The sequence below is a fragment of the Elephas maximus genome, chromosome 3 (assembly GCF_024166365.1).
Source record: "Elephas maximus indicus isolate mEleMax1 chromosome 3, mEleMax1 primary haplotype, whole genome shotgun sequence".
NCBI classification, from domain to species: domain Eukaryota; kingdom Metazoa; phylum Chordata; class Mammalia; order Proboscidea; family Elephantidae; genus Elephas; species Elephas maximus.
The window spans coordinates 29,362,141-29,386,752 of record NC_064821.1 but is presented as its reverse complement, the minus strand read 5'-3'; the positions used below and the strand labels follow the sequence as shown (position 1 = coordinate 29,386,752).

Below are 24,612 nucleotides of genomic sequence, written 5' to 3'. Positions count from 1 at the left end.
AGCCGCCGCCTGAGCCCCGGTTCCACCCAGGAGGCCCCGGCGCGGCGGGACAGACAGACCTGCAGCTGGCCCGGAGGGGAGGAGATAGAGACAGAGACGCCGCGGGCCCGGCCAGGCGGTGCCACGCAGACTCGGTGCCCGAGCTTGGCGGAGGAGGGGCGGGGCCTCCGGGCGCTCATTTGCATAACACCGTGGGGCGGGGATCCGCAATGTCTCATTAGCGTGATCCGGGGCGGGGCCTCAGGTGCTCTTGGGGAAAGGGTCACATTAGAATAGAGTTGCAAGAACGATAAAGAATGACGCCGGGCAGGGCAAGGCCTAACGGGAAGGGGAGCAGAGTTTCAGAGCGTGACCCTGGGCTGTGCCCCAGCCTCTCTGAGCCTGTTTTCCCACATGGGCAATGGGGGCAGCAGTCCAGATTTACCAGGGTCACCAGAGAGGAAGTTTAGGTGCCATTGTGGAAGAGCCTGACGGGTGGAAAGGGGGGCGGTCGCTGTCTGGCCACTCACATCTGGACAAACTGACCCCTAGCCTTTATCATATACTAAATCTGGCTTCACGCTCTCCCCTGACCCTAGACCCACACATCTTGGGACCTCTCCACCCTCCCCAGCACTGGGGAGTAAATGGAGGGGTGGGGGTCCCAGGCACAGGAAGCAGCAGGAGAAACAGTTCAGGAGTAGAGGAGGGTCTCAGCTAGTTTATTTTCTCTCTGGAAGGACCTTTTGAGGGAGCAGACCCGGCTGCTCAGGCTGTGGAGAAAGGAGGTGGATCAGGCCTGCCCCTGCCCTGGAGATTCCAGGGTTGGGCATCAGGAACCAGATGCCTAGGTCTGGAGCTGGGACAGTCCCGGGCGGTCCATTTTGTGGGATTCCAGAGCAGGCCAGGAGGGGAATGGGTGGGGTGGGGCCAGGGAGAATCCTTACCTGTCGGGAAGGTTCAGCTCTTCTTGCTCAAAGATGGCTGGGCAGGGTTGTGGTCTGAGTCGGATTCTGAGTCCCAGGAGTGAGGTGGAGGGCTCAAGCACCGGTGCCCCGTGTGGCCTGCAAGAGGGACAGGTGTGATTCTGGCCGCTCATCCAGAAACCCTGAATGTGACCCTCAAGGACCCTCTGAAAACGAGCCCAGTGTCCTTTGATGTTATACCTTAGAAATCCTTGAATGTGACCCGACATGACACCAAATTATGACCTCAATGACCCTTAAATTCTATCCCAGTGAGCATTAAAAATGGCCCCAGTGACCCTGAATGTGACCCCTGAAGGAAATCCCCAGTAACCCCTTAATGTGACCCCAGAACATTACTTAATGGGACCACAGAATAAGACCCTCCAAATATGATCCCCTAATATGACCTCTGAACATGCCCCCCATGTGTGAAGCTGGAAAGCAAGCCCCCTCACCCCTGAGGCTTGAAGCCTTATGGCAGCCCCCTGAAGACATGGTGAGGCCGTCAATGGAGTTCTGCAGCAAGTGCACGGCAGACCTGTGGGGAGAAGAGGAGCTGGTGGCCCTGGGGGACTCTGCACTGCTCAGGGTGGGGACAGTAGCAAGGCTGGGGCTGGAAGGGCCATGGTGGGGGCAAGGACCAAAGTAGGTCCTGGGAGGAGAAGGAGATCTGGACTCAGGGCTCCAGGTTCTAGAGGTTTCTGCATGATCTCATTGGAAGGTGGGTCAGATGAGGGGCAGAGGTCGAGCTGGGGGCTGAGCATCACCATATGTCGCTCAGCTCCTTCTGGAGGTCATCCTTCCAGGAGCCACTGCCTCCTGGCATCTCCTCAGTATCCCTCCATGTCTCATACCTCTGTTGCTTCATCTTGGTCAGGACCTGGGGCCAGAGGATGAGAGAACAACAACGATGATGTGAAAGGTTAACCTTGTGCCATCGAGTTGATTCCAACTCATAGTGACCGTATAGTCCAGAGGAGAACCAGGCCTTTCTTCCGAAATGCCTTTGGGTGGACGTGAACCTCCAACCTTTTGGTTAGCAGCTGAGTGTATTAACTGTTTTCACCACCCAGGAACCCCTTCAAAGTGCTTGTCGTTGATCTTGTTAGTTGCCACGGAGTTGCGTATCAGCAGAGAAATACCAGAAAGATGTTTACCTGTGTTTTATTGACTATGCAAGGGTATTTGACTGTGTGGATCATAACAAACCATGGATAATATTGCAAAGAATGGGAATTCCAGAACACTCAATTCATGTGCTCATGAGGAACCTGTGCATAGACCAAGAGGCAGTCGTTCGAACACAATGAGGGAATACTGGGTGGTTTAAAATCAGGAAAGGTGTGTGTCAGGGTTGTTTCTTTTCACCATACTTATTCAATCTGTATGCTGAGCAAATAAGCTGAGAAACTGGACTATATGAAGAAGAATGTGTCGTCAGGATTGGAGGAAGACTCATTAACAACCTGCGATATGCAGATGACACAACCTTGCTTGCTGAAAGTGAAGAGGACTTGAAGCACTTACTGATGAAGATCAAAGACCACAGCCTTCTGTATGGATTACACCTCAACATAAAGAAAACAAAAATCATGATAAGCAACATCATGATAAGAAGAGAAAAGGCTGAAGTTGTCAAGGATTTCATTTTACTTGGATCCACAGTCAACGCCCATGGAAGCAGCAGTCAAGAAATCAAACGTATTGCGTTGGGCAAATGTGGTGCAAAAAACCTATTAAAGTGTTAAAAAGTAAAGATGTCACCTTGAGGACTAAGGTGTGCCTGGCCCAAGCCATGGTATTTTCAATCGCATGAGAAATGCATAAGCTAGGCAATGAATAAGGAAGACCGAAGAAGAATTGATACATTTGAATTATGGTGCTGCTGAAGAATATTGAATATATCATGGACTGCCAGAATGAACAAATCTGTCTGGGAAAAAGTACAGCCAGAATGCTCCTTAGAACAAGGATGGCAAGACTTCTTCTCACGTAATTTGCAAACGTTATCAGGAGGGACCAGTCCCCGGAGAAGGACATCATGCTTGGTAAAGTAGTGCAACAGTGAAAAAGAGGAAGACCCTCAATGAGATGGACTGATACAGTGGATGCAACAATGGGCTAAAAATATAGCAATGATTGCGAGGATGATGCAGGACCAGCCAGTGTTTCGTTCTGTTGTACATAGGGTTGCTATGAGTCAGAACTGGCTTGATGGCACCTAACAACAACTGAGTGCTTTGTGATCCGGTGGAGATGTGTTGTTATTACATTCATTATACATATGAGGAAACTGAGGCCCAGAGAGAAGAAATGAGTTGCCTAAGGCTGTGCAGCAGTAAGTTACTGAACTGGGATTTGAACCCAGGCCTTCTGGTTCTAGTCTGATGGTGGAGGCCAGCAGAGACCCTCATGCCCCTACCTCACACAGGGTCCCTGGCCTCTCCTCTCACCTTGCGGCACTTCACCTGTGTCTTCTGCATCTTCTGGATGTTCACCAGGTTCTCTGTGATCTCCTCCTCCTGAGCCTCTGTGAGGGGAAGGGACTCAGGAGGACTGGGGCTACAGAAGGACTCCCCTCCTGCCTGGGGGCTCCAGACACTCACGGAGCTTCTGGTAGATGAAGGTCACCTCCTCTCGAACCAGCTCCAGCTCCTCCCATAGGAACTTCTTGCTGAGGGGACAGGGCAGCCCAGACCTGCACTCCCTGCCCAGCCCCTAGCCTCCCAGGCCCTAGCCACCCATACGTCCAACCAACCACCTGCCCAGCCTTTGTCCCTTTCCCCCACTGCCTGCCCACCCTTCCCCTCAGGCTACTACTCCCCCAATCCTCTCCTTCTGACCTCCAGGCTCCCATTCCCTCAGTCCCTCCCACTCCCTCAGCCTCCCATTGTCTGGTCTCCTTCCTCCCACTTCTGTCACCTGACCTTCCATATCCCAGCCTCCTGTCTTTGGGCCTCCCAGTCTCCCCTCCACCCTAGCCTCCTGTCTCCCCCAAGCTCCCATTCCCTTCTCTTGATCCTTTCCACTGTCCCCCAGTCTCCCCTCCTTTACCCGGGCCTCCCATTTCCTCACCCTATCTGCAGTGCCTTCTCCCTGGCCTCCCTTTCCTCCCTCCTCCTCCAGGCTGCCCCCCTGCCCACACCCACCTGTCCTGGATCTCCTGGGCCAGCAGCTGCAGGCAGCGGGTGATGCGGGCCTGCTGCACAGCCTCATTGTCCTGCAGGGTCTTCTGCAGTCCCTGCAGGCCTTTGGCCAGGGCCCCATACAGCTCCTGCCGGCCCTGCTCCAGGCCCCACTTGTGCAGCTCCTTCTGTACCTCGCAGCCTGTGGGGCTCAGCACCTCTGCAGGCACAGGGGACCTGTGCTCAGCCTGATCCTAGCTTTTAACCTAGCTCGCCCTAAACCTGGCCTGACCCTGACCCTGAACTCAGACTGCCTCAACTTCTCTCACCCTGGCCTGACTTGGCTGACTCCAATAGGACCAGGCCTCCAGCCTGACCTTGACCGCTGGCTGGTCCTTACCTTCAAGCTGCTGGATCTTGATTTGCTGCAGGCAGCTCTCCTTCTCCAACAGGGTCACTGAGTGGTTCAGGAACTCAAAAGCCTGGGGGGAAGAGTCCAGGCCTGGGGCTGGAAGCTGGAAGTGGGATGGGGGGAGGTGCAGGGGTGGGAGGGAACCGGTGGGGCAGTGGTTGCTGGGGGCTGTGTCAAGGCAGCTCACCTTGGTCTGGGCCTGTAGCTGGCTCTTGAGTGACTCCAGTTCAACTCGCAATTGCTTCTGGGAGTCGGGGATCATTGTGGTGGACTTAGCTGTGGGCAGAAGTGAGAGTCAGCTGAGGCTGGGAGGGGTTGGGGCAAGGGCAAGGTCAGAGAAGAGGTCGACTGAGGCTCAGGATACCAGCAGGGGGCAAGGTAAGGGGGCAGGGTTCCCTTGAGATGGAGGAGGGAGGTAAGGGTCAAAGTCAGGGAAAAGAGTTAGCAGAGGCTGGGGCAGGGGTCAGTAGGCCTCAGTGTTAGTGGCAGGGGTCAGTTGATACTGGGGCAGAGGGTGGGGGTAGAAGGAAGCTAGGTCTTTCCCACAGCCCTGTTAGGAGGGCAAGTTCTTACCTTTGACCTTGAAACTGTTGGTATCCAAGGACTTCTAGGGGAGGGGGACAAGTGGGGAGTGGGATTCATCCCTGAGCTGCCTCCCTGCTCACCCCAACCCCGTCTGGGTGGTTGGACACAAGCTGGATCTGCTGGGCTCTGGGTGTTCCAGGCCACAAGTGCAGGCAAAGCTGCCTCCAGGCACATGAGTGCACCTCTCCTGGCCTGCACACGCTCAAAAGTGCACCTGTGTGGCTTGTCCCAGACGTGAGTGGGCCTGTGGGCTTTGAGCTCAGACTCTGGCCCAATGCTGGCCCTGTCACTGGCTTGGGCTGAGGTAATGGCCCTCCTTCCTAAGGGCAACAACATCAGCATCATCTGCAGTGGGAGCCAATGGCACCCAACATACAACCACACAGTCACCGAAACACACAGGGAAACAACCACACAAGCTCAGCTGCAGCCACACACTCCAGCCTCGAGTCATCAGGAGTCATAGTAGCCACTTGCACACATCTCAGACATACAACCACAACCACACAGGCACCAGGCAAAGCTGTACCCAGAGACAAGCGGAACAAAGCCCCATTAAAAACATACAGTCACGCATTCTTGCCCTTCATTCCTTCATCCGTTCATGTAGGGCCTTTTTAGTGAGGACCTGCTGAGTGCCAGGCATTGTTGTAGGTGCTGGGGACCTAGATATGAGCGTTCTTGGTAAGCCCCCCTCCCTAAGACCCATGTCAGCAGATTGTGGTGGGGCAAGAAGGGGTTCCCTGGGTGGGGGTGACCTTTGTGATGTGGTAGTGCCTCTTCAGAAGTTCCTGTTCATTATAGCTCTCCTTCATCAGGTCTGGGTTGGGGAAGAAGGGAGCCCCATGTGGCTGAAGCCCCGAGCCCCACCCAGGCCTCCAGTCTACACACGTCCCTGTGTTCTCAGATGCGGCTGGCCCCAAGGTCTCCAAATCTGAGGTCCTGGACCAATGAGTTGTACAGTCCAAGGTCTTGTCTGAGGAAGAGCCTGGGGGTGGGGCTTCCTTCAGAGCCAGCTCAAAATGCCCCTCACGTTCTCCTCAGCCCCTCCCAGCCTCAGGAGAGCCTCTCAACGAACCCCAGGACTTGTCACACTTCCTGTCAGTGGGCAAACACACGGTGGAGGGCAAGGATGATGAGCAGTGGCAGGTCACAGTGTAGTCAGAGTCCCGGGGTAGGCCAGCCAGGAGAGGGTCACTGGAGAAGGGGGCAGGGGGCTCGTCTGAGACCAGCCCCCATGCACCGGCATCCCCAGACCCTCCCTGACACACCAGGGAGGTCTCAGCCCTGAACACAGGGCCTCTCAGTCATTGTAGGAACAGAAGCTAGAGGAAAGATGATTCCAAACACAGTGGTCAGCTAGGGTCAGTGAGAAGGACCCAAGAGATCCCAAGAAGGAAGTGACCCCTCAAAAATATCTTAACATGTGGCCTCAAAGGAAGGGCTTTCCTGGCAGGAAACAGCACATGCAAAGGCTTAGAGAGTCATGCTGGTAAATTCAAGATGGCTGGAGACAGTCAAGAGGAAACAGCAGTAGGTTAACAGGGCAGCTTGAGCAAGGCATTGAAGGCCAGGCTGGGGAGTTTGGGCGTGGCCTTTCAGGCAAATGAGAGCCATGGAGTGCGAGCCATAGGGGCAGAACATATCTATTCAACAAACGTTAGCTGAATGGGGGCCCAGGCCTGTGCCAGACAAGGCTGGGAACAGAAAATAACTCGGCTCTGAGTCTCATATCTGCACCTCTCCCCTTCCAGTTTAGTCAGGATTGGCACACATGGAGAAACCTGGAGCAGTTATGCCTGGAAAAGCTTCCAGGTGAAGGGTACCTTGCCCTGGGTCATGCTTAGCCAGTTCACCAAACCCTCCAGAACTTTATCTTCTGCCATTCTTGCTGGGTCCTCTGCCTGGTGTCCTTTCCTTGGCCCAATCTGCTGTGGAAGACTTCTATACACCCTTCAAAGCCCCACTCAGCATCTCCTCTGAAAAGTCTTCTTTAATCCTTTTTTAAGCTCATATTTACTGAGCACCTACGGAGTGCTAGAGACCACCCTAAGCACTCACTGAGTCTTCACACCTACCCCATGATGTACGGGCTGTTTTTATGCCTGAAATGTTCTAGGCTACCCGTCAGGAGTCACTGACTCAGGTTAAGCCCTCACTTCCGGAGGCAGTAGAATACAATGGTTAAGCAAGGAGACTCTCCAGCCAGATGGTCTGGGTTCAAATTCTAGCTTTGCCTCAGTGTCCCCAACTATTAAAATGTAATGTTATAGTATTCACATTCCTGGGTTGGTGTGATTAAGTAAATTAATCCATGCCGGTGCCTGGCATACAGTAGGTGCTCAGTGTTTGTATGTCACCTGAAAACCTGGGACCTGAAGGCCATGGGAGCCCTGGGAGGCTTGGAGAAGGGGGCAGGGGCATTTCTGAGCGCCAGCTGCAGGCAGGTCCCAGTCATGCGATCCCCTCCCCCGTCAACCCCCTTACACATCCAGCTGTTTCTTCCGCAGTTCCTCTCGGGAGAATCCTTTGGGGAGGGGGCGGGGTCACTAGCTTGGGTCCCGCCCCCGGCCGTGAATCCTGCTCCCTCGGGCTCCCGACCTGCTTCCACCCCCACCTACCACATACCACCTGTTCATGCTCTCCCATCAGGGACCGCGACACCAGTCCCTGGCTGTGACGCTGAAATTTGATCCTGTAGGGACACCATCGCATTAGAACTTGCCAAGGCTGAAGCTGGAGTCACAGAGAGGGGTGTGGCCGGCATTTTAGCTCCGCCCCCGCTCGTTGATGCCACCCCGCTTCCGCAGCTTTTAAGGGTCGCGGTGTAATTGGGTAAGAGCCCGATCAGGAGGCGGGATCCCAGGCTAATTTCTGCTAACCGATTAGGCAATATCTAAGAGGGCGGTACAAGGAGGGGGTGGGGCCGCAGATCTGCGATTCGATTGGCTTCGGGCTCAGCCAGGAGGCGGGACGAGTTCTTGGTTGGGGCTAACTACGAAGGGAGGTAGCGGAGGCGCTCAGCAGACCAGTGGGGTGGAGAGAGTGCGAGAGTGCGGTACCAGGTCCGGCCCGCTGCCCCCCGAGATCCGGTCTCGGCGCCTCTGGCCTCAGAGTACTGGTGCTGCGGGTTGAGGTTCCCAACGGTGGGGCCGGCGTTTTCGGGATGAGATTTGGGGTTTTCCTGGATTAGTTGGGATCTCCGGGGTGATTTGGGGATTCCATGATCCCTGTCTGGGATCTTCTTATGACAGCAGGGTCTTTGGTGTTAGAAATGGGGTCCTTGCGATTTTGGGGGGTCACCAGGATAATCTCTGAAGACCTTGGGCCGCTAGCTTGAGCCCCTGGGGCGGCACTTTGGGGCCTTGGAAGTGGCATTAATATTGGGTTCCAGAGGGCCTGAGATCTTGAGCTCTGCGATTTGTGGTCGGGGGTTGTCGCAGGACTCCTCAGGGACTTCCAGCCCCCATTCCTGGGCAGCTTTACCTGGATCTCTGCTGGATTGGCCATGACCCTGGTGCTGAGCAAGCTCACAGAGTCTGAAGGCCCCGGGGCGGAGGTAAAGCTCTGAGCCACCCTGTGCCTCTTGTCTAGGCCGCAAGATGGAGGAAGGCAGGGACCCAGGAGGCCTGACTAAGGTGGTCCATCTACTGGTCTTGTCAGGGGCCTGGGGCATGCAGATGTGGGTGACCTTCGTCTCAGGTAGGGACTCTCACTCAGCCTGAATGTTGTGGATACCCCAGGTGGGGACAGGAGTGGAAGGGGGACCTGGGAGCATTCTAACGGGTGTGTGGCCCCCTGCACCCACAGGGTTCCTGCTTTTCCGAGGCCTTCCTCGACATACCTTTGGCCTCGTGCAGAGCAAACTCTTCCCTTTCTACTTTCACATCACCATGGGCTGTGCCTTCATCAACCTCTACATCATGGCTACACAGCATGCCTGGGGTCAGCTCACATTCTGGGAGGCCAGCCAGGTATGTGGACTGGGGCTACTACCCTCTGGAGACTCATTCCCAGGACCCCAGTGAGCGTTATTGACTGCACATTTGCATGAATTAAAAAAAAAAAAAAACTGCCCCTTCTACCTGGTGGATGCAAAGCTGGGCTCTGGTCACCTTTGAGCAGTGCACAGACTGTACAGCCAGCCCCAGCAACCCTGTCTTTCCACCAGTGTCTCTTCATTGTCTCTTGCTCCCTCTCCTTCCCCTGGGCCTCCTGCCAAGCTGCGGTGACTCAGCTGGGCAAGGGCACTGACCCCAGCTCATTGTTTAAACACCAGCCTGACTGGGAATTTGTGGGCCCCCACCCCTATTCACACATTTCCCCAGCCACAGGTAAGGACCCATGTCTGCATCTCGTATTTCTCTACCCTGGCTTCCCCTGCCCCCATTATGTTCCTCAGATGTGGGCAGGTGAGGCCTGACAGGTGTTTCGAGAATAATCTCACAGAAACAGGAGAGGATTATGGGTCATCGGAGCCTCAAAGACTTTTTATTCACGCTCTGTGGGCCCAATGTCAGCTTTTGGGTTCTGGGCTGGGGCCACAGAGGAGACAGACCCTGTCTCAAGCTCCCTGTTTTGGGAGAACAGAGGGGACAGTTACATGGTGCTCTGGCCCAGTTTTGGGGAGAGAAGTTCTGCCCTTAAATGCCCTCAGTTTTGGGGAACAGGAGGAGAGGAGATAAAGCCCTGCTCTGGGACTTCCAGTCTGGGGATCAGAGGAGAGGGGGCCCAGAAGGTTTTTGAGGGAATAGAGACAGAAATGGAGTCTTTCCTTAGGGGCTGCCAGTTCAGTGGATGAACGCTGGAGCTCTGCCTTGGGGGCCCCCAGTCTGGGGTCAGGGAAGGTCTGATTTTTACATAATGCTGCCCCCATCCCCCTCTGGCCTATGAGAATGCAGAAGGGCCCTCATTGGGGCCCCTCCTGCCTCTCAGGGGTGGCTCACCTTGTTTCCCTTTCTCCCCCCCCCCAGCTCTGTCTGCTGCTCCTGTGCCTCACACTGGCAGCCATCAACGCCCGATGGCTTGGGCCACGAACCACGGCTGCCATGTGGGCCCTGCACACCCTGGAGAAGGACCAGGGCCTGGGCGGGGAGGTGCCGGGCAGCCGCCAGGGCCCTGATCCCTACCGCCAGCTGCAGGGGCGGGACCCCAAGTACAGTGCCCTCCGCCAGGTCTTCTTTCGCTACCATGGCTTCTCCTCCATTTGCAATCTGGGCTGCCTCCTGAGCAACGGGCTCTGCCTTGCCAGCCTTGCCCTGAACCTCGGGCGCCTCTAGCCCCTGCTGCCCCCTCTTTCCGGCCTGGGGCCCTGCATATCAATAAAGGCTTTCTTGGAAATGGCTGCTCTTGTCTTTGGCCTTCGAAACAGGGAGAGAAGGGGACTGGGGTAGAGCTGCGAGCCTCAGTGTCACCATTCGCATGGCACAGTGATATGGAGTTTTAGCTACTGCAGCCCCTAAGCCCCTCCTGTAATGGTGCCCATTGACTGGCCACCTGCTGTGTGTCTGACATGGCGCTAAGCACTGCACACACTGTCTATCATTGTTCTGATGGCTGGTCTGACCCTAGGGACAGTCATGTTTCCCACCACATTGACATTGGGGGTAGCTGTGTGACTTGCTTTGGCCAATCAGTTGTGGGCAGATGCGTCACTTCCAGGCAGAAGTGTTAACAGCCCGTGCATGATTCGCCACATTTTCCCTTCACCATGGCAACCAGTGTGGGTGAGAAGCAAACCTTGGCTATTGGGTACCATGGAGACTGGGGTCCCCTGTTACTGTAGCATACCCCAGCTTTCCTGACTGATGCCCTTCATCTCATTTCATCCATCCACATGGCAGCCCTTGGTGACAGCTGCTGTTGTTCCCATGAGGCAGCAGGGACTCAGAGAAGTGCAGCAAGCTGCTTAAGGTGGGGCTGAGGGTTGAGCACAGGCAAAGCCTGTGCTGTTGTAACTTTGGACCCTCTCCTGCTGGCTGGAAGATGTCTCAGGCCTCTGCTTGCCCTGAATGCCAGATCTTACTGTGTGATCTCACGCAGAGAACGGCACCTCTCTGAGTCTTGGTTTCCTTATCCATAAAGCCAAAAACCGAACTCATTGCCTTCGAGTCGATTCTGATTCATAGCAACCTTATAGGACAGAGTAGAACTGCCTCATGGGGTTTCAAAGGCTGTAATCTTAATGGAAGCAGATTGTCAGGTCTTTCGAAGAACACAGAACAGCTGGTGACTTTGACCTTTTGGTTAGCAGCAGAGCACTTAACCACTGCACCACGAGGGTTCCTTTTATTCATAAACCAAAAGCCCAACTAAATCCACTGCCATCAAGTTGATTCCAGCTCATAGCAACCCGATGGGACAGAGTAGAACTGCTCCAAAGGATTTCCAAGGCTGTAAATCTTTATAGAAGCAGATTGCCACACCTTTCTCCCTCAGAGCAGCTGGTGGATTTGAACTGCCAGCCTTTCAGTTAGCAGCTGAGCGCTTAAGCACTGCACCACCAGGGCGCCTTTTATCCATAAAAACCCAAACCCACTGCCATTGAGTCGATTATAGCCACCCTAAAAAAAAAAAAAAAAAAAATTTTATAGGACAGAGTAGAACTGTCCTGTAGAGTTCCCAAGGAGAGCCTGGTGGATTCGAACTGCCGACCTTTTGGTTAGCAGCCATAGGACTTAACCACTACACCACCAGGGTTTCCTAAGGATGTTTAATTCCAAGGGCCACTGACAGCATTTAGCAAATGGGTCCAGCCCACTTTAGGGTCAGTTGCTGCACTTTACAAACACTAACTGCAATCAGAACCGTCACAGAACCCTGTGAGGTGGGTACTACTGTTGTTCGCCACTTGACAGTTGAGGAAACGAGGCTCAGAGAGGTTAAGTAACATGTCCAAAGTCACAGGACTCCAAAGTGGTGGAGGTGGGACTTGAACTTGGCCTCAGAGTCCACGCACTTAACCGCTGGGCACGTAGTAGAAACTCTACCAAAATAAAGAAAAAAACTTGTTGACGAGTCGATTCTGACTCATAGCGACCCTATAGGGCAGAGTAGAATTGCCCCCATAGGGTTTCCAAGGAGCACCTGGTGGATTCGAACTGCCGAACTTGTGGTTAGCAACCGTAGCTCTTAACCATTACACCACTAGGGTTGTCCAGAAACTCTATATATAGTTAAAAACCAAAAAAACCAAACCCATTGCCATGGAGTCTATTCCGACTCATAGCGACCCTGTAGGACAGAGTTGAACTGCCCTATGGGGCTTCCAAGGAGCAGGTGGTGGATTCGAACTGCTCACCTTTTGGTTAGGGGCCAAGCGCTTAACCACCGCGCCACTCAAAGTAAAACGTTCACTTTGCGGGGGGGAACGCTAGACACCTGCTGCAACTTCCAGCCCCGCCCACCTGCATTCTACAAACCCTGCCCCAGACTCCGCCCAGCCCTCCCCGAGGACCGGCCCCTCCTCCCTGGCCTGGGCGGAGCCCGCGCGGGATCCGGGTAGCTGCGGACGGCGGCGGCTGAGTCTGCGGGGCAGGGGTCGCGGGCCAAGCCGCTGCGAGTTCGGAGGCGGAGTCCCGGAGAGCAGCGACCGCCACGCGAGGTGACCCAACTCGGAGGGAGAGGCCCCACCCCGCGCTTCAGAGTCCCAGTGGGTTCCGGGGGAGGGGGGTTAGGGGAAGGGCGGGGGGCCCTGGGAACAAAGGCGGGGCGGCTGGGGACGCCTCTTCCCTCGCCCCAACCCAGGTGGGCTCCTGGGGCGCGTTAACGGGGCGCGGGCGTGGCAGAGGGCGCAGCTGAGGACAGAAGATGGGTCCATATGGTGATGGGGGAAGCTTCTGAGTCTCCCTCCACCGGCTGGGGCTCCCCGAATACAGTGAAGTGCACAGGGCCGAGTCCTCTCGGGACCCTTATCTAGTGCCAGGCATAGGGGGATACTCGGCAAATGATCAGAAAAAGGTGGGACAGATGGAGGTGGGCTGGGGCTGGGATGGGGGCCCTAGCCTGGCGGCCCTGCCCAGCATGGGGAAAGATTTCCTGCCTCTTCCCTTCCCCTTCCCTTCCCCTCCTCAAACTCGTTCTCCCAGAACACGGGGTGGGGCGAGGGCTGGGCAGAAAAGGGGGGCCGATTGGGTCCTCGTTTAAAATGGAAAAAAGCCCCAAAGGTGGTTGGGAAATAGATTTGCCAGGGTTTTCTCTGCCTGTGTGTCCTCCATTGACACACGCCTTCTGGAACCTCCCTTTGCACAGGAAGCAGCCCTAAACAGATGGGGAAACTGAGGCCTAGGCAGGGGATTAGGGCTGTGGGTGTGCCCTGGTCCCAGATGACATGTTGGGATGGGAGCAGCTGCAAGTTTGCCAGCCTAGCGGTGGGGACAGATTGCCAGGAAAGGACCCAGGATGGGGTGGGGGTGGGGGTGTTATGTGATTATTAGGTGGCTGGGATGGTTTCCTTGGGATTTGAAGACTCACTCTGGCCTCTGTGGGCTGGGGCTGGGGTGAGTCAGCCCTACCTGGAGGGAGACGGGCTCGGCCCCTTTGACAAACAGAAAATGGCAGTACTTACTTGAGAGTACAGCCCGGGCTTTAAACCTGGGCTGAATCCATTGCAGCCCACTCCCGGTGGGGTCAGAGAAGGGGTTAAACTCAGCATGAATAGGGGCAGGGCAGGCACCCCATGGGTGACACCTGCCAAAGTCAACACCCGGCCTAAGGGGCCTCCATCCAGCTGGCAGGTCCCCCCCAACTCACACTGGGCCACGGCCAGCTGCTCACCCTGGGGCAAAGTCCACGGTTGTCCCTTCCGTGGAGCCTGGTTCCCCTGTGGCCGGAGGACATGACCATGCCCCCTCATCTCCTCCACCCGAGCACCTGTGTTCAAATCCTGGCTCTGCCCCTTCCTTGCCAGGTGCCAGTTTTCTTGTCTCTGGGCTTCAATTTCTCCCTCCTCCATAACAAAGGACCGACCTTACCAGGACGGTGTGAAGATTAAACATCAGTCATGTTTACTGAGTATACCAGGCCCTCTCTTATAACCACTGTGTGTTTTAAGAACTTCTCACTGGGATGTGACCACCCTAAGGGTGGGCTTCTTCCTGTCTTATTCAAAGCACAAGGAACAGGACCTGGCACAGAGTTGGCACTCAGTAAGTGTTGGATGAATAAAGAAACTCATTCTGTGCTCACAATTAATGACCCTTTTCAGGTAGGGACTACCATCAGACATCCTCATTTTCCAGATGAGGACATTGCGGTGCACAGAGATCAACGGATGTGCCCAGGTTCACCTGAGCTCCGAGTGGCAGAGCCGGAATTTGAACATGGGCCTGGCGTGTACATCAGAGCCATTTTTGGTGTTTTATTCTCCTGCAGGGCACCAGCTCTCCCCATCTGAGGAGTTAAGGCCTCCCCGCAGAAGGCTCCCCGTCAAGATGGCATCAGCTGGAGAGCACCCCACAGGCCCGCGGGATGCAGCAGACCAGAACTTCGACTACATGTTTAAGCTGCTGCTGATCGGCAATAGCAGTGTGGGCAAAACGTCCTTCCTGTTCCGCTACGCTGATGACTCTTTCACACCTGCATTTGTCAGCACTGTGGGCATTGACTTCAAGGTCAAGACCGTCTACCGCCATGACAAGAGGATCAAGCTGCAGATCTGGGTAGGCTGGGGGCTGTCTGTGGGGTCTGTGGTGAGGAGTGGGGTGCCTCCAGGAAAGTCCATGCTGGGGTTTAGGGCTCTGGGGAGGGTTCTGGGGTGAGGGAGAGTAGCCCAGAACCACCCCCTCATCTCTGACTGCTGGTAAAGATTGTCATAATAATGCGAGCTCCAAGGCGTTCATGTCAAGATGGTACCCTTGGCCCAGGTGGCTCTTGTTTTTGGGGGTCATTAAGTTGGTTCTCAGCTTATAAATCTGTGAGAGGCAATTGATACCTCAGACTGAGTACCCCTCAAGGGTAGGGCTGTATCTCCCCCATCAGTTAGGGGGATGTTCCCTTAAGAATGAGTCCTTGCTTCCCCCATCAGACTGGGTCTGCGTGGGCAGGCCTGTGCCTCCCCCATCAGACTGGAGGCTGTGGGCACAGGGTGTGGCCCTCTCAGTGCCCTGCAGGGGTGAGATGGGAAGCAGGGTGGGCTCAAGCCACTTGACATTGCTGTCTGCCCAGGACACGGCTGGCCAGGAGCGCTACCGCACCATCACCACAGCCTACTACCGTGGAGCCATGGGCTTCCTGCTCATGTATGATGTCGCCAACCAGGAGTCATTTGCTGCTGTGCAGGACTGGTGAGTGTTTGCTGGCCCCTGACCCCCTAACTTTTGCCCTCTGCCCTTCTGACCCTTGCTCATAGCCCCCAAACTCTGCAGGGCCACACAGATCAAGACATACTCCTGGGACAATGCCCAGGTTCTCCTCGTGGGGAACAAGTGTGACCTGGAGGATGAGCGCGTCGTGCCCACCGAGGATGGCCGGAGGCTCGCCGACGACCTCGGTTAGTGCCCCGCCTGGGCCAAAGGCCCTGGACCTTCCAGAACCAAATTGCTGTCCCCACCCTTGGGACACAAGTCCAACCACAGTCACCAGCCTTTTGGGAACTTACCCAAAAAATACCTACGTGTATGCCACCTTCTCCATTTAATATTGGGGGATTCACTCACAGGCTCCCCCGACTCCACCCCCACTGCCCATGCCCTGGGAACCCAGACTCGGCAAAGCCATTTCTGGAAATTTATCCTACAAACATATTTGCCCATGTGAGAGGTGTTGTGTATAGGAGTTGTAGCAATGTTAGTAGGAGTGAAACCTTCGAAAGCCCTCAGGTGTCTCACAAGAGAGCCAGTTAAATATAAAGTATATTCGCACAACAGGATACTACACAGCCATGAAAAAGGACAAAGGCATTCTTTATGTTCTAGTGTGGCAAGATCTCTGGGATACATGGTTATGTAGAAAAGGCAAACTGCAGAGTGGTGGGTATGGCTACTTCCTTTGGTCCAGGGGCTGGTGCACTTTTTCTTAGAGGACCAGATAGTAAATATTTGTGGCCTTGGACAGTCTCTGTCACAAATACTCAGCTCTGCATGAAAGCAGCCATACCAGAAAAACCGCTGAAGCATTGTAAAGCAAATCCCCAACATTGGGATGTTTTACCTGTAACACTTTGTTGCACAGCTCCAATGATAAAAAAAACAAATACACACATATATATTTGTGTGTGTATGTATGTATTTTAAACTCATCTACCTTGCCATTATTATATCTAACAAAATTAACAATCGGCCGCTAGTATCATCTAGAATCCTTTTGTACCAAATTTCCCCAATTGTATCAAAATCTTCTTGGAATTAGTTTGAATTGGACCTAACTTGCCACTGGTTTTTCTCTTAAGTCTTTTTCTCTCTCTTTTTATTTTTTGTTAATAATATTTTATTGTGTTTTCCGTGAAAGTTGACACACCAAATTAGGTTCTTATTTGACAATTTCTATCCGAATTGTTCAGCGATACTAGTTTTATTTTTTATAATGTGTCAAAGTTCTCTTTAATTCCTTTCTGGTTGTTCCATTTCCAGTACTCTAGTTACCCTGCCCCCTTATCTTCTCATCTTTGCTTAGAGTAATTGTCCTTTTGGTCTCATAGAAATAGTTTTTTAATGGAGCACTGTACTCACAGGTAATATCATTTATTTTGTGTGCCAATCTGTTATTTTGCTAATAGGAGGCCTTGGGGTAGTTTCAGTTCAAGGTTTGAAGAGTATCCCAGGGCAATAATCTCAGGAAGTCTTCTAGTCTCAACTGGTCCAATAAGTCTGGACTTGTTAAGAATTTGAGTTCTGTTCCATGTTTTTCTCCTGTTCTATCAAGGTTCATCTATTGTGGCCCTGATCAGAACAGGTGGTAAAGCTGGGTACAATCTAGCTCTTCCGGTCTCAGGGTAGATGAGGCCGTGGTCCATGCAGACTGTTAGCCTTGTAGACTAGTTTCTTCTTTGAGACTTCGGTTTCCTTCTTTCTCTTTTGCTCCTGATGAGTAGAGAGCAATAGTTGTACTTTAGATGGCTGCTTGCAAGCTTTTAAGACCCCAGATGCTACTCAGAACATGAATTTGTGAGCTGTATTATGCCAGTTGACTGAGTTGTGCTGTGAGACTGAGATCCTAAGCCTTCAAACCCAGAAAACCAATCTCACAAGGTGTTTGTGTATGTCTGGTCTTAAGTTTCTCTTATGCTATCGTGGGGATCAGCAAACACTGCCCACCACCTATTTTTGTACAGCCTACAAGCTAAGAATGGTTTTTACACTTTTAAATGGTTGAAAAAAGTCCAAAGAAGAATATTTCATGACACATGAAAATTCTATGAAATTCAAACTTTAGTGTCCATAAAGTTTTATTGGGACACAGCCCCTCTCTTTGGTTTATGAATTGTCCGTAGCTGTAGTTGTGCTGCAACGGCAGAGTTAGGTAGTTGCAGCAGAGACCATGTGGCTTGCAAAGCCCTAAGTATTTATGATCTCGCTTTTTACAGAGAAAGTTTGCTGACCCCCGTGCTATGACAGTCCCCTTTCCCTTTTTCTTCTATCTATCAATTTGTTGGAAAAAGTGGGTCTTTGTTCCATGGAGTATCCACCATTGGGGATTTGGCTCTTTGTTCCCTCATGGTGGTGTTAACTTGCTCCTCTGTCCCCTGTGTTTCCTGTGAACTCCAATCTTGCTTTAACCCTAGCTATTCATTTCTAGCTGTGCTGGGGGAGTCAGCTCTTGGGAAGCTAAGCTGGGGCCCTGGATCCCCAGTTTACCTGGAAATATACACTGGCTTGAATGAACTGGTGAAATCAGTTACCACCCCACCTTGTGCTAGAATACTCGAAGCTGTTGCCCACACCAATTTCTAGAGAACATTCAGCAGCTGGGGGAGGGAGGGTTTCCATCTGTCATTAAATTGAAAATATCAGGGTACAAAGCAAGAGATAGAATTTGATCCTGATTTTGTAGGAAAAAAGACATACACACACACACATTCACCTTACAAACACAACCTCAACAGTTATGTACAAATAGTCCCTGATTTATGACAGGGTTCTGTTCCAACAACTTTATCGTAAGTCATTCACCTCTTTTTTTTTTTAGTTTTCATTATTAATGCCTTTTATTGTCAGTATCTTTATAAATCCAATATTTATTTGTCTTCGGGGGGTTGGAAACATTACATGTAAACTTACAGATATATTTTAATACATATATAATAAAATACACAAATCATAAAAATTTACTCCAGCAATGAAGAAGAGTTGGACGATGCTGGCACTTGTCAGTTGCGGTAATAACTCCACTTGTGGAAGGTTCTGGATCATCTGGGTTATCCCTGGTCATGGGGATGGTGTTTCTAGTCAGAAAATTAGTGAGAGTTGTCTGCATGACCCTTTTCTTTTTTTTCTTCATATATTTCATGGTAACATCTCACGGCTTTCTAAATCTGCCTGTTGACTTTAGCAAAGTAATCAGCGTTTGGGTCCATGTTTTCAAGGCCCAGATTTAATTTAGAAAACTAAATCTATACAGTAGTGTTTTGAACAGTAAATCATAAAATTGAACACCTGCAAGTGAACATCTGAGAATGATAACATCAAATTACGCTCTACAATACTGTATGTAGTACATATTACTAATGATAAGATGTACAAAAAAAAAAAATGATGGTTGATCGTAAGTGCAGTTTGTCATAACTTGAATATGTCCTAAGTCAGGGACTACCTGTACTTACACAGAAAAAAAGACTGGCGAGCTAAATATCAAAACACCAGTAGTAATTGTTTCTGAGTGATAAGATTACGAACGACTTTTATATCTGTCTTGATCTTTTTCTGTAGCTTCTATTTTCTCCAATGAATTTCTCCCGTGAATATTTATAATCAGAAAAAAAGGGGGGTTAAAAAAAGAACATAGGTTGTGTGAGGTAGAGCCTTGCATAGATTTAAAAAAAAAAAAAAACCCAAACCCATTGCTGTCAAGTCAATTCTGACTCAGCAACCCTATAGGACAGGGTAGAACACAGAGTTTCCAAGGAGCACCTGGTGGATTTGAACTGTTGACTTTTTGGTTCGCAGCCATAGCACTTAACCACAATGCCGCCAGGGTATCCTGCATAGATAAGGAAATGCTAAATTTGCCTAGGAAGACTGGGGTGACTTTGGCGGTCACTGGGCTCAGAGTAGGAGCGCTGAGCTCATGTCCTGCCTCTGTCATTCGTTCATTTGTCCATCCATCCGTCCATCTGTCCATCCAGTCATTTATCAAATACAGTAAAACCTGCAAAGCTGGAATCCGTGTAAGGTGGACACCTGTTAGAGAAGGAAAAACACAAATATTTTTCACTAATAGAGAGCGATAGCAGAGTGGTAAGCCTGCATCCTGTCAAAGGTGGAAAACTTGAAAAGCCTGTAGAAACAAGGCAGTCCCCTTGAGCTCCAACTTTCATAGGTTTCACTGTAGTTTCCAGCGAGTGCACTGGGCTGCCCTGAGGCCGCAGCCATGGATGAGGCAGACAGAAATCCTGCTCTGGGGAAGTGGGCATCCTTGGATAGGAAAGGGGTAACTAAACACAGCTCTTTCATTGCGGTTCCATGCCTCTTGCCTCCATGGTGGCAAGCGCAGGCATGGAGGCTGCTTGCCCTGTGCTGTGTAATGCGGTGAGCGTTCGTGTGGGGAACTTTACTGACTCTCGGCCACCTTGGTGACTGTGGCAGGTGGGGACACATCGAGGACCTTCTGGGTCAGCTTGCTGCAGGCAGAGCCTGAACTGACCCTCAAAGGGAGCAGGACGATTTGTGGGGTACACTGTTGTTTTCTGCTTGATGCATTACTTGTAGCTGAGGGATCTCGGCAAGTCCCCAAAGCATTTGTTTCACCTCCCACCCTCCCAGGCCTGTCGGGAGGACAGTTTTGTTTTTTTTTTTATGATGGTCACTGTGATGCTAAGAGGAACCCTGGTGGTACAGTGGTTAAGCACTCAGTTGCTAAATGAAAAGTCGGCAGTTCAAACCCACCAGCTGCTCCGCGGGAGAAAGATGTGACAGTCTGCTTCCCTAAAGATCACAGCCTTGGAAACTCTATGGAGGGGTTCTACTCTGTCCCGTAGGGTTGCTATGAGTCAGAAGTGACTCGGTGGCAACGGGCATGATGCTAAGACTATAGTTAATGGCACCTCATGCCCTCTTCCCTCTCCAGAAGGGATTAGCCAGCCGGCCTTCTCTCCCGAGGCCCAACTGATCAAAAAAGAATATTTATTCTATTATTATTAGAGCCAGGCAGATGTAGATCCTGACTGTACTGCTTATTAGCCATATGAATTTAGACAGGTGAAGTTACTACTCCTCAGTTTTCTCATCTGTAAAATGGGCCACAAGAGTATGAACCTCAGAGCATCGTCATGAGAGTTAAATGAGTGAATCTAAGTAAAGCGCTCAGGCGAGTGCCTGCCATACAGGAAGCGTGTCAGTCACCACATGAGCATGCTCTCCATGAACAGCCTGACAGAGGTTGCAAACTGGCAGCCCTTGGGCCAAAGCCAGTTGTCAGCTCAGTTTTATTTGGTCAAGAGCATGTTTTCCAAAACACAGGAAGTGCTTGGCTCTGTTTTAAAAAGTCTGCATGATCACGTGGCTTTGGGGGCACCCTGGCTATGCTTCCTTTGTGGCAGATATTAGGGGGAAGTTGAGCTGAAGCCATCTGTGGGTACTCTCATGCCTGCTGGGCACCAGAACACCTCATGAGTGTTACTCTTGCAACCATTGCCTTATGACAAAGAGATTCTAGGATACTCCTGACCAGAGCTGATTTTTAGCATCATCACTGTTCTCATTTTACAGATGAGCAAACAGCCTCAGAAAGTCTAGGCCACTTGGCCAAGGTCCCACAGCTGCATAAAGGACAGAACCGGGCTGGAACCCAGCTTTGGGTGATGCAGCAGTCCAGGCTCTGCTCCTTGGGCATCTCACAGGTGTCCCCACCTTATGTCTATCCAGGTTTCGAGTTCTTCGAGGCCAGTGCCAAGGAGAACATCAACGTGAAGCAGGTCTTCGAGCGCCTGGTGGACGTTATTTGTGAGAAGATGAATGAGTCCCTGGAACCCAGCTCCAGCCAGGGCAGCAATGGGAAAGGCCCGGCCCTGGGGGACACGCCACCCCCCCAGTCCAGTGGCTGCAGCTGCTAGAGATGACCCCCCTGCCCCCCCCCGCCCCCCTCCTGCCTTGGCAGGGACTTTGACTGTGTGTGGCATAAGCCACAAGGGCTGTCTCCGAGCTCAGGGCGCTCCTGCCTCCCATCAGCTGCCCCCACCCCGCATGGCTCACCCCTTGCTGAGGCTGCCAGCCGCCTGAGCAGCCCCTCTTGGGGCTGTAGACCCTGGGACACTGCATTGCAGGCAGGGCCCAGGGGTGTCCATGTACACAAGCTTACTGCTTTTCAAGGTGTTTCAGTGGGGTAGCCATGGCGGCATGTCACACCCACACGGGTGGAGGGGCAGCTGCAGTGCCTTCTTGGTTAGAAATGTTTTCCAAGTCCACGCTGTGCTGAGTGTCAAGTGGGGTCCACAAAATGGCTGAAGGAGTTTGTCTTCCCCTTAATTCTGGGAGTTGTTGTGGAAGGCAGCTCCTCAGCCTCTCAGGGCCCCCAATCCCCTGGCCTGGTGCCTGAGCCTGCCCTGCCAACCTCCTCAGGCCCCAAGGCTCTAGGGTGGGAAGGCGATTTGGAAACCACAGACCTCTCCCCCTGGCCCGAAGCCTCTCTGCCTGAGAAAGCAGTGTTAAAGCAGGTTTTCCTGGTGGAGAAGGGGCAGGAGTCAGAGGCCCTCTCAATTCAGGAACCCCAGAAGTGCCTTCCTGAGCTTCCTCAGAATTCCACAACACCCACGACCCTGTCACTGTTTCGGCTCCACTACATTCTCTGATCTTGTGAGTGGAATCACAGAACCACCGGCAGCATCAGGCTGCCCAACTCCTCGTGCTCCTGTGTGGGGCTTTTTGCCAGGAGCTGCCTACAATGAGGAGACCAGGCTGCCCGCCCAGACCTGCCTCCCTCCCCAGCTCCCTCTTGGCTGGGCTGGTTTAAAGCAAGGTCTTTCCAAATCTTACATCCTGCTAGAAAAGGAAATTGAGCAATGTTTCCATAGGCTGTGCTCACCAGAGGACTTTGTGGTATAAAGACTTGGGCTCCTTCGAATGGAGGACCCTTGAAGTCCCAGTGTCCGTTTTTTGTCATTAACAGGGCCCAGCAACGTGACATTTTGTGCTTATGGAGGGGTCCTGTCTAAGAGACATGCTGGGGCTGGGCTGGAAGGGTAAGAAGGTAGCGTTTTATGACCTTGTACTTCAGGGACAAGGCTTGGGAGGGTTAAGGCCCTCCTGCCGATGAGGTGTGTGCTGTGAGTCTCCCTGGTTGAGGCACTGTTTTGGGAAGTTCACGAGGCTGGGGGTCCCAGCTGTTAATGGCTCCCACTGGGAGGTGAGGTGTAGTTTGGGGATATAAAACTTAATGTCCAGCTCAGCAGACCTATCTGCCCACTAAAGTCCAAACTCAGGCAACATGGCACCTTTTTGCCCAGGAACACCGACTGATCCCCCTTAACATGACAAGCATTGCGAGGAAAGCCTTGTGTTCCTACCTCCTTGAAGCCAGGTCAGAGGTGGCAGCCGTTCTCCCAGCTGTGGCAGCCAACGTGGCTTCCTTCTGCTGGCGCCTTAAAAGAGCTTGAGCTGCCTCCTGCGGGTGGGGAAGTCCTGGCTCAAGTTTTAATGTAGCTCTTGCCTTTATAGAAGAGTCCCTGGGTGGTGCACATGGCTAACATGCTCAGCTGCTAACAAGAAGGTTGGAGGTTTAAGTCTACCCAGAGGCACCTTAGAAGAAAGGCTTGGCGACCTACTTCTGAAAAATCAGCCATTGAAAACCTTGTGGAGCCCAGTTCTACTGTGACACACACAGGGTTGCCATGAGTTGGAATTTACTTGACAGCTACCGGTTTAAGGGTTTTTAAATTTTTTTTTGGCGTTTTAGCAGCTCTGTTTTTAGCTGCCATCGAGTCAGCCCCTGACTCATGGTGACCCCATATACCATGGAATGAAACACTGCCTGGTCCTGTACCATCTCCATGATCAGTTGATCAGACTGTTGTGATTTATAGGGTATTTGTTGGCTGATTTGGGGAAGTGGGTTGCCAGGCCTTTCTTCCTAGTCTGTGAGGAAGTTCTGAAACCTGTTCAATCTCACAGCAACATGAAAGCCTGACAGACCGTTGTGGCTATGCATGAAGTGCATTGGGTGGGAATCAAACCTGGGTCTCCTACGTGGAAGGGGAAGAGGCTCTAGGTCAATTTTATTTCTAGGGGACCCCGTCCACCCCCTACTGCCCTTGGAGCTTCAAAGTGAGGATATCTTTGTACACCAACTAATTAGATGACCTGGATGAAATGGACTAATTCCTAAAGACCCACAAAACGAGGGTATCTGAACGTCTAGGGCAGCAATCATGGCTTTCAGTTGCTTTAACATTGAAGTCAAATTAAAGCAGCTACAAAACATTTCTTAAGATGCAATATAACCTGTCAGGATTCCATCTGCCAGTCCATTTTCCCAAGCTGCTGCCAGGAAAAAATGGTGGATCAGAGAACCTTTATCCAAGGGGCCACTTGTCACCGCCTGTGGTAAAAAGCAGCTTTGGCTGCATCTTGTACCTGGCCTGGCCTAAGACTGCTGTTTACACAAGACTTTTCAACAGTTCAGCCTCAAGTAGCGACTGAGAGAGCTTCCTTGGCCCTCTCAAAGCTGGAAATGATGTAGCAAAAATTTTTGTTTCTTCTAAATATAATGCATGCTTTTATTTTCTGGGAGGGAGGGAAGGAGTGGTGGGGAGTTCTTTGTAAATCAGGGAGGTTTCTGAGGACCCAAGACTGATGTCCTCACAGTCACTGGAGGGACGGAGGTTCACTGTGTTTACAGACAGAAATAAACCCCAAAGGCCGTGTGACAAAAGCTGCCCAACTCTAGGGAGGATGCGGGCCAGGGTGGCTGCTGGGGTCCAGTTTCTGCCCCAGTGCCTTCCCTTTTGACCACTTCCATTAGCAGCTCGTCTTTCCATGGGCGGTTTTGGTGGGAAATGGCCACAGCCGTGGTGGTTTGGGTTCTGCTTTTTTTTCTTTTTGGCTTCTCCAAGAATCATGTTTTTGTATCTGTCTCTCCCCTACTCTGTATAGAAGTAGGTTCAAATAAGGTGAAATTGGGTTTCAATGTTAAAGCAAGAATTCTCCTGTTTTCTCCTTGGCCAGTCCTGAAACACTACGGAATGAGCTCTGGGGCCTGGTAACTTATATCCTGTGTAAACAATTCCTTAATGTCCAATTCATAGAGACATGCACTTTTCTCCACAAGAAAAAGAAAATTAAAGCCGTTATATCCAAATGTGTCTGTTCTTTTACTTCCATTAGCGAAATGTGGTTTCCAGGAAGAGGGTGGTGAATCATAGCCAAGAGGATGGTTGCTTGAGGACTGGGCATGATGC

At 52.0% G+C, this 24,612-nt stretch overlaps 3 protein-coding genes across 9 annotated transcripts; 2 read left to right on the top strand and 1 right to left on the bottom strand.

Moving 5' to 3' along the window:
- Positions 1-673: 673 nt before the first annotated feature.
- On the bottom strand, positions 674-7,816 carry CCDC159 (coiled-coil domain containing 159). Of its 2 annotated transcripts, none has more exons than XM_049876928.1 (13): positions 7,691-7,816; positions 6,148-6,266; positions 5,828-6,057; positions 5,058-5,091; positions 4,672-4,760; positions 4,473-4,554; positions 4,097-4,292; positions 3,554-3,621; positions 3,401-3,477; positions 1,715-1,827; positions 1,403-1,485; positions 927-1,043; positions 674-752 (listed from the first exon to the last, which is right to left on the bottom strand). In XM_049876928.1, the coding sequence occupies exons 1-12, from the start codon at positions 7,693-7,695 to the stop codon at positions 940-942; spliced, it is 1,200 nt and encodes a 399-aa protein (XP_049732885.1). In that variant the 5' UTR covers positions 7,696-7,816; the 3' UTR covers positions 674-752; positions 927-939. The 2 variants fall into 2 exon arrangements, with proteins under 2 accessions (XP_049732885.1, XP_049732884.1); XM_049876927.1 differs by having other exon boundaries at positions 7,698-7,816.
- A 230-nt stretch (positions 7,817-8,046) lies between these two features.
- TMEM205 (transmembrane protein 205) lies at positions 8,047-10,412 on the top strand. 5 transcript variants are annotated; one of them, XM_049875826.1, is made up of 4 exons: positions 8,047-8,134; positions 8,664-8,771; positions 8,880-9,043; positions 10,043-10,412. In XM_049875826.1, the coding sequence occupies exons 2-4, from the start codon at positions 8,672-8,674 to the stop codon at positions 10,346-10,348; spliced, it is 570 nt and encodes a 189-aa protein (XP_049731783.1). In that variant the 5' UTR covers positions 8,047-8,134; positions 8,664-8,671; the 3' UTR covers positions 10,349-10,412. The 5 variants fall into 5 exon arrangements, with proteins under 5 accessions (XP_049731783.1, XP_049731781.1, XP_049731782.1 ...); XM_049875824.1 differs by having other exon boundaries at positions 8,057-8,184; XM_049875825.1 differs by having other exon boundaries at positions 8,057-8,190.
- Positions 10,413-12,548: 2,136 nt separating this feature from the next.
- RAB3D (RAB3D, member RAS oncogene family) lies at positions 12,549-24,506 on the top strand. Of its 2 annotated transcripts, none has more exons than XM_049876923.1 (5): positions 12,549-12,672; positions 14,442-14,728; positions 15,234-15,352; positions 15,434-15,558; positions 21,086-24,506. In XM_049876923.1, exons 2-5 carry the CDS (start codon positions 14,501-14,503, stop codon positions 21,271-21,273), a joined length of 660 nt encoding a protein of 219 aa, XP_049732880.1. In that variant the 5' UTR covers positions 12,549-12,672; positions 14,442-14,500; the 3' UTR covers positions 21,274-24,506. The 2 variants fall into 2 exon arrangements, with proteins under 2 accessions (XP_049732880.1, XP_049732881.1); XM_049876924.1 differs by having other exon boundaries at positions 12,549-12,720.
- Positions 24,507-24,612: the final 106 nt, after the last annotated feature.

Excerpts from the sequence above, each read along its gene's own strand:
- RAB3D (XM_049876923.1), top strand. The coding sequence starts at position 14,501 with ATGGCATCAGCTGGAGAGCACCCCACAGGCCCGCGGGATGCAGCAGAC. Across the intron at positions 14,729-15,233 it reads GGATCAAGCTGCAGATCTGG|GACACGGCTGGCCAGGAGCG; the intron begins GTAGGCTGGGGG and ends CTGTCTGCCCAG. Across the intron at positions 15,353-15,433 it reads TTTGCTGCTGTGCAGGACTG|GGCCACACAGATCAAGACAT; the intron begins GTGAGTGTTTGC and ends CAAACTCTGCAG.
- TMEM205 (XM_049875826.1), top strand. The coding sequence starts at position 8,672 with ATGGAGGAAGGCAGGGACCCAGGAGGCCTGACTAAGGTGGTCCATCTA. Across the intron at positions 8,772-8,879 it reads GTGGGTGACCTTCGTCTCAG|GGTTCCTGCTTTTCCGAGGC; the intron begins GTAGGGACTCTC and ends CTGCACCCACAG. Across the intron at positions 9,044-10,042 it reads CATTCTGGGAGGCCAGCCAG|CTCTGTCTGCTGCTCCTGTG; the intron begins GTATGTGGACTG and ends CCCCCCCCCCAG.
- CCDC159 (XM_049876927.1), bottom strand. Across the intron at positions 6,058-6,147 it reads GAAGTGTGACAAGTCCTGGG|GCTCTTCCTCAGACAAGACC; the intron begins GTTCGTTGAGAG and ends CCCCACCCCCAG. Across the intron at positions 4,555-4,671 it reads AGCTACAGGCCCAGACCAAG|GCTTTTGAGTTCCTGAACCA; the intron begins GTGAGCTGCCTT and ends TCTTCCCCCCAG.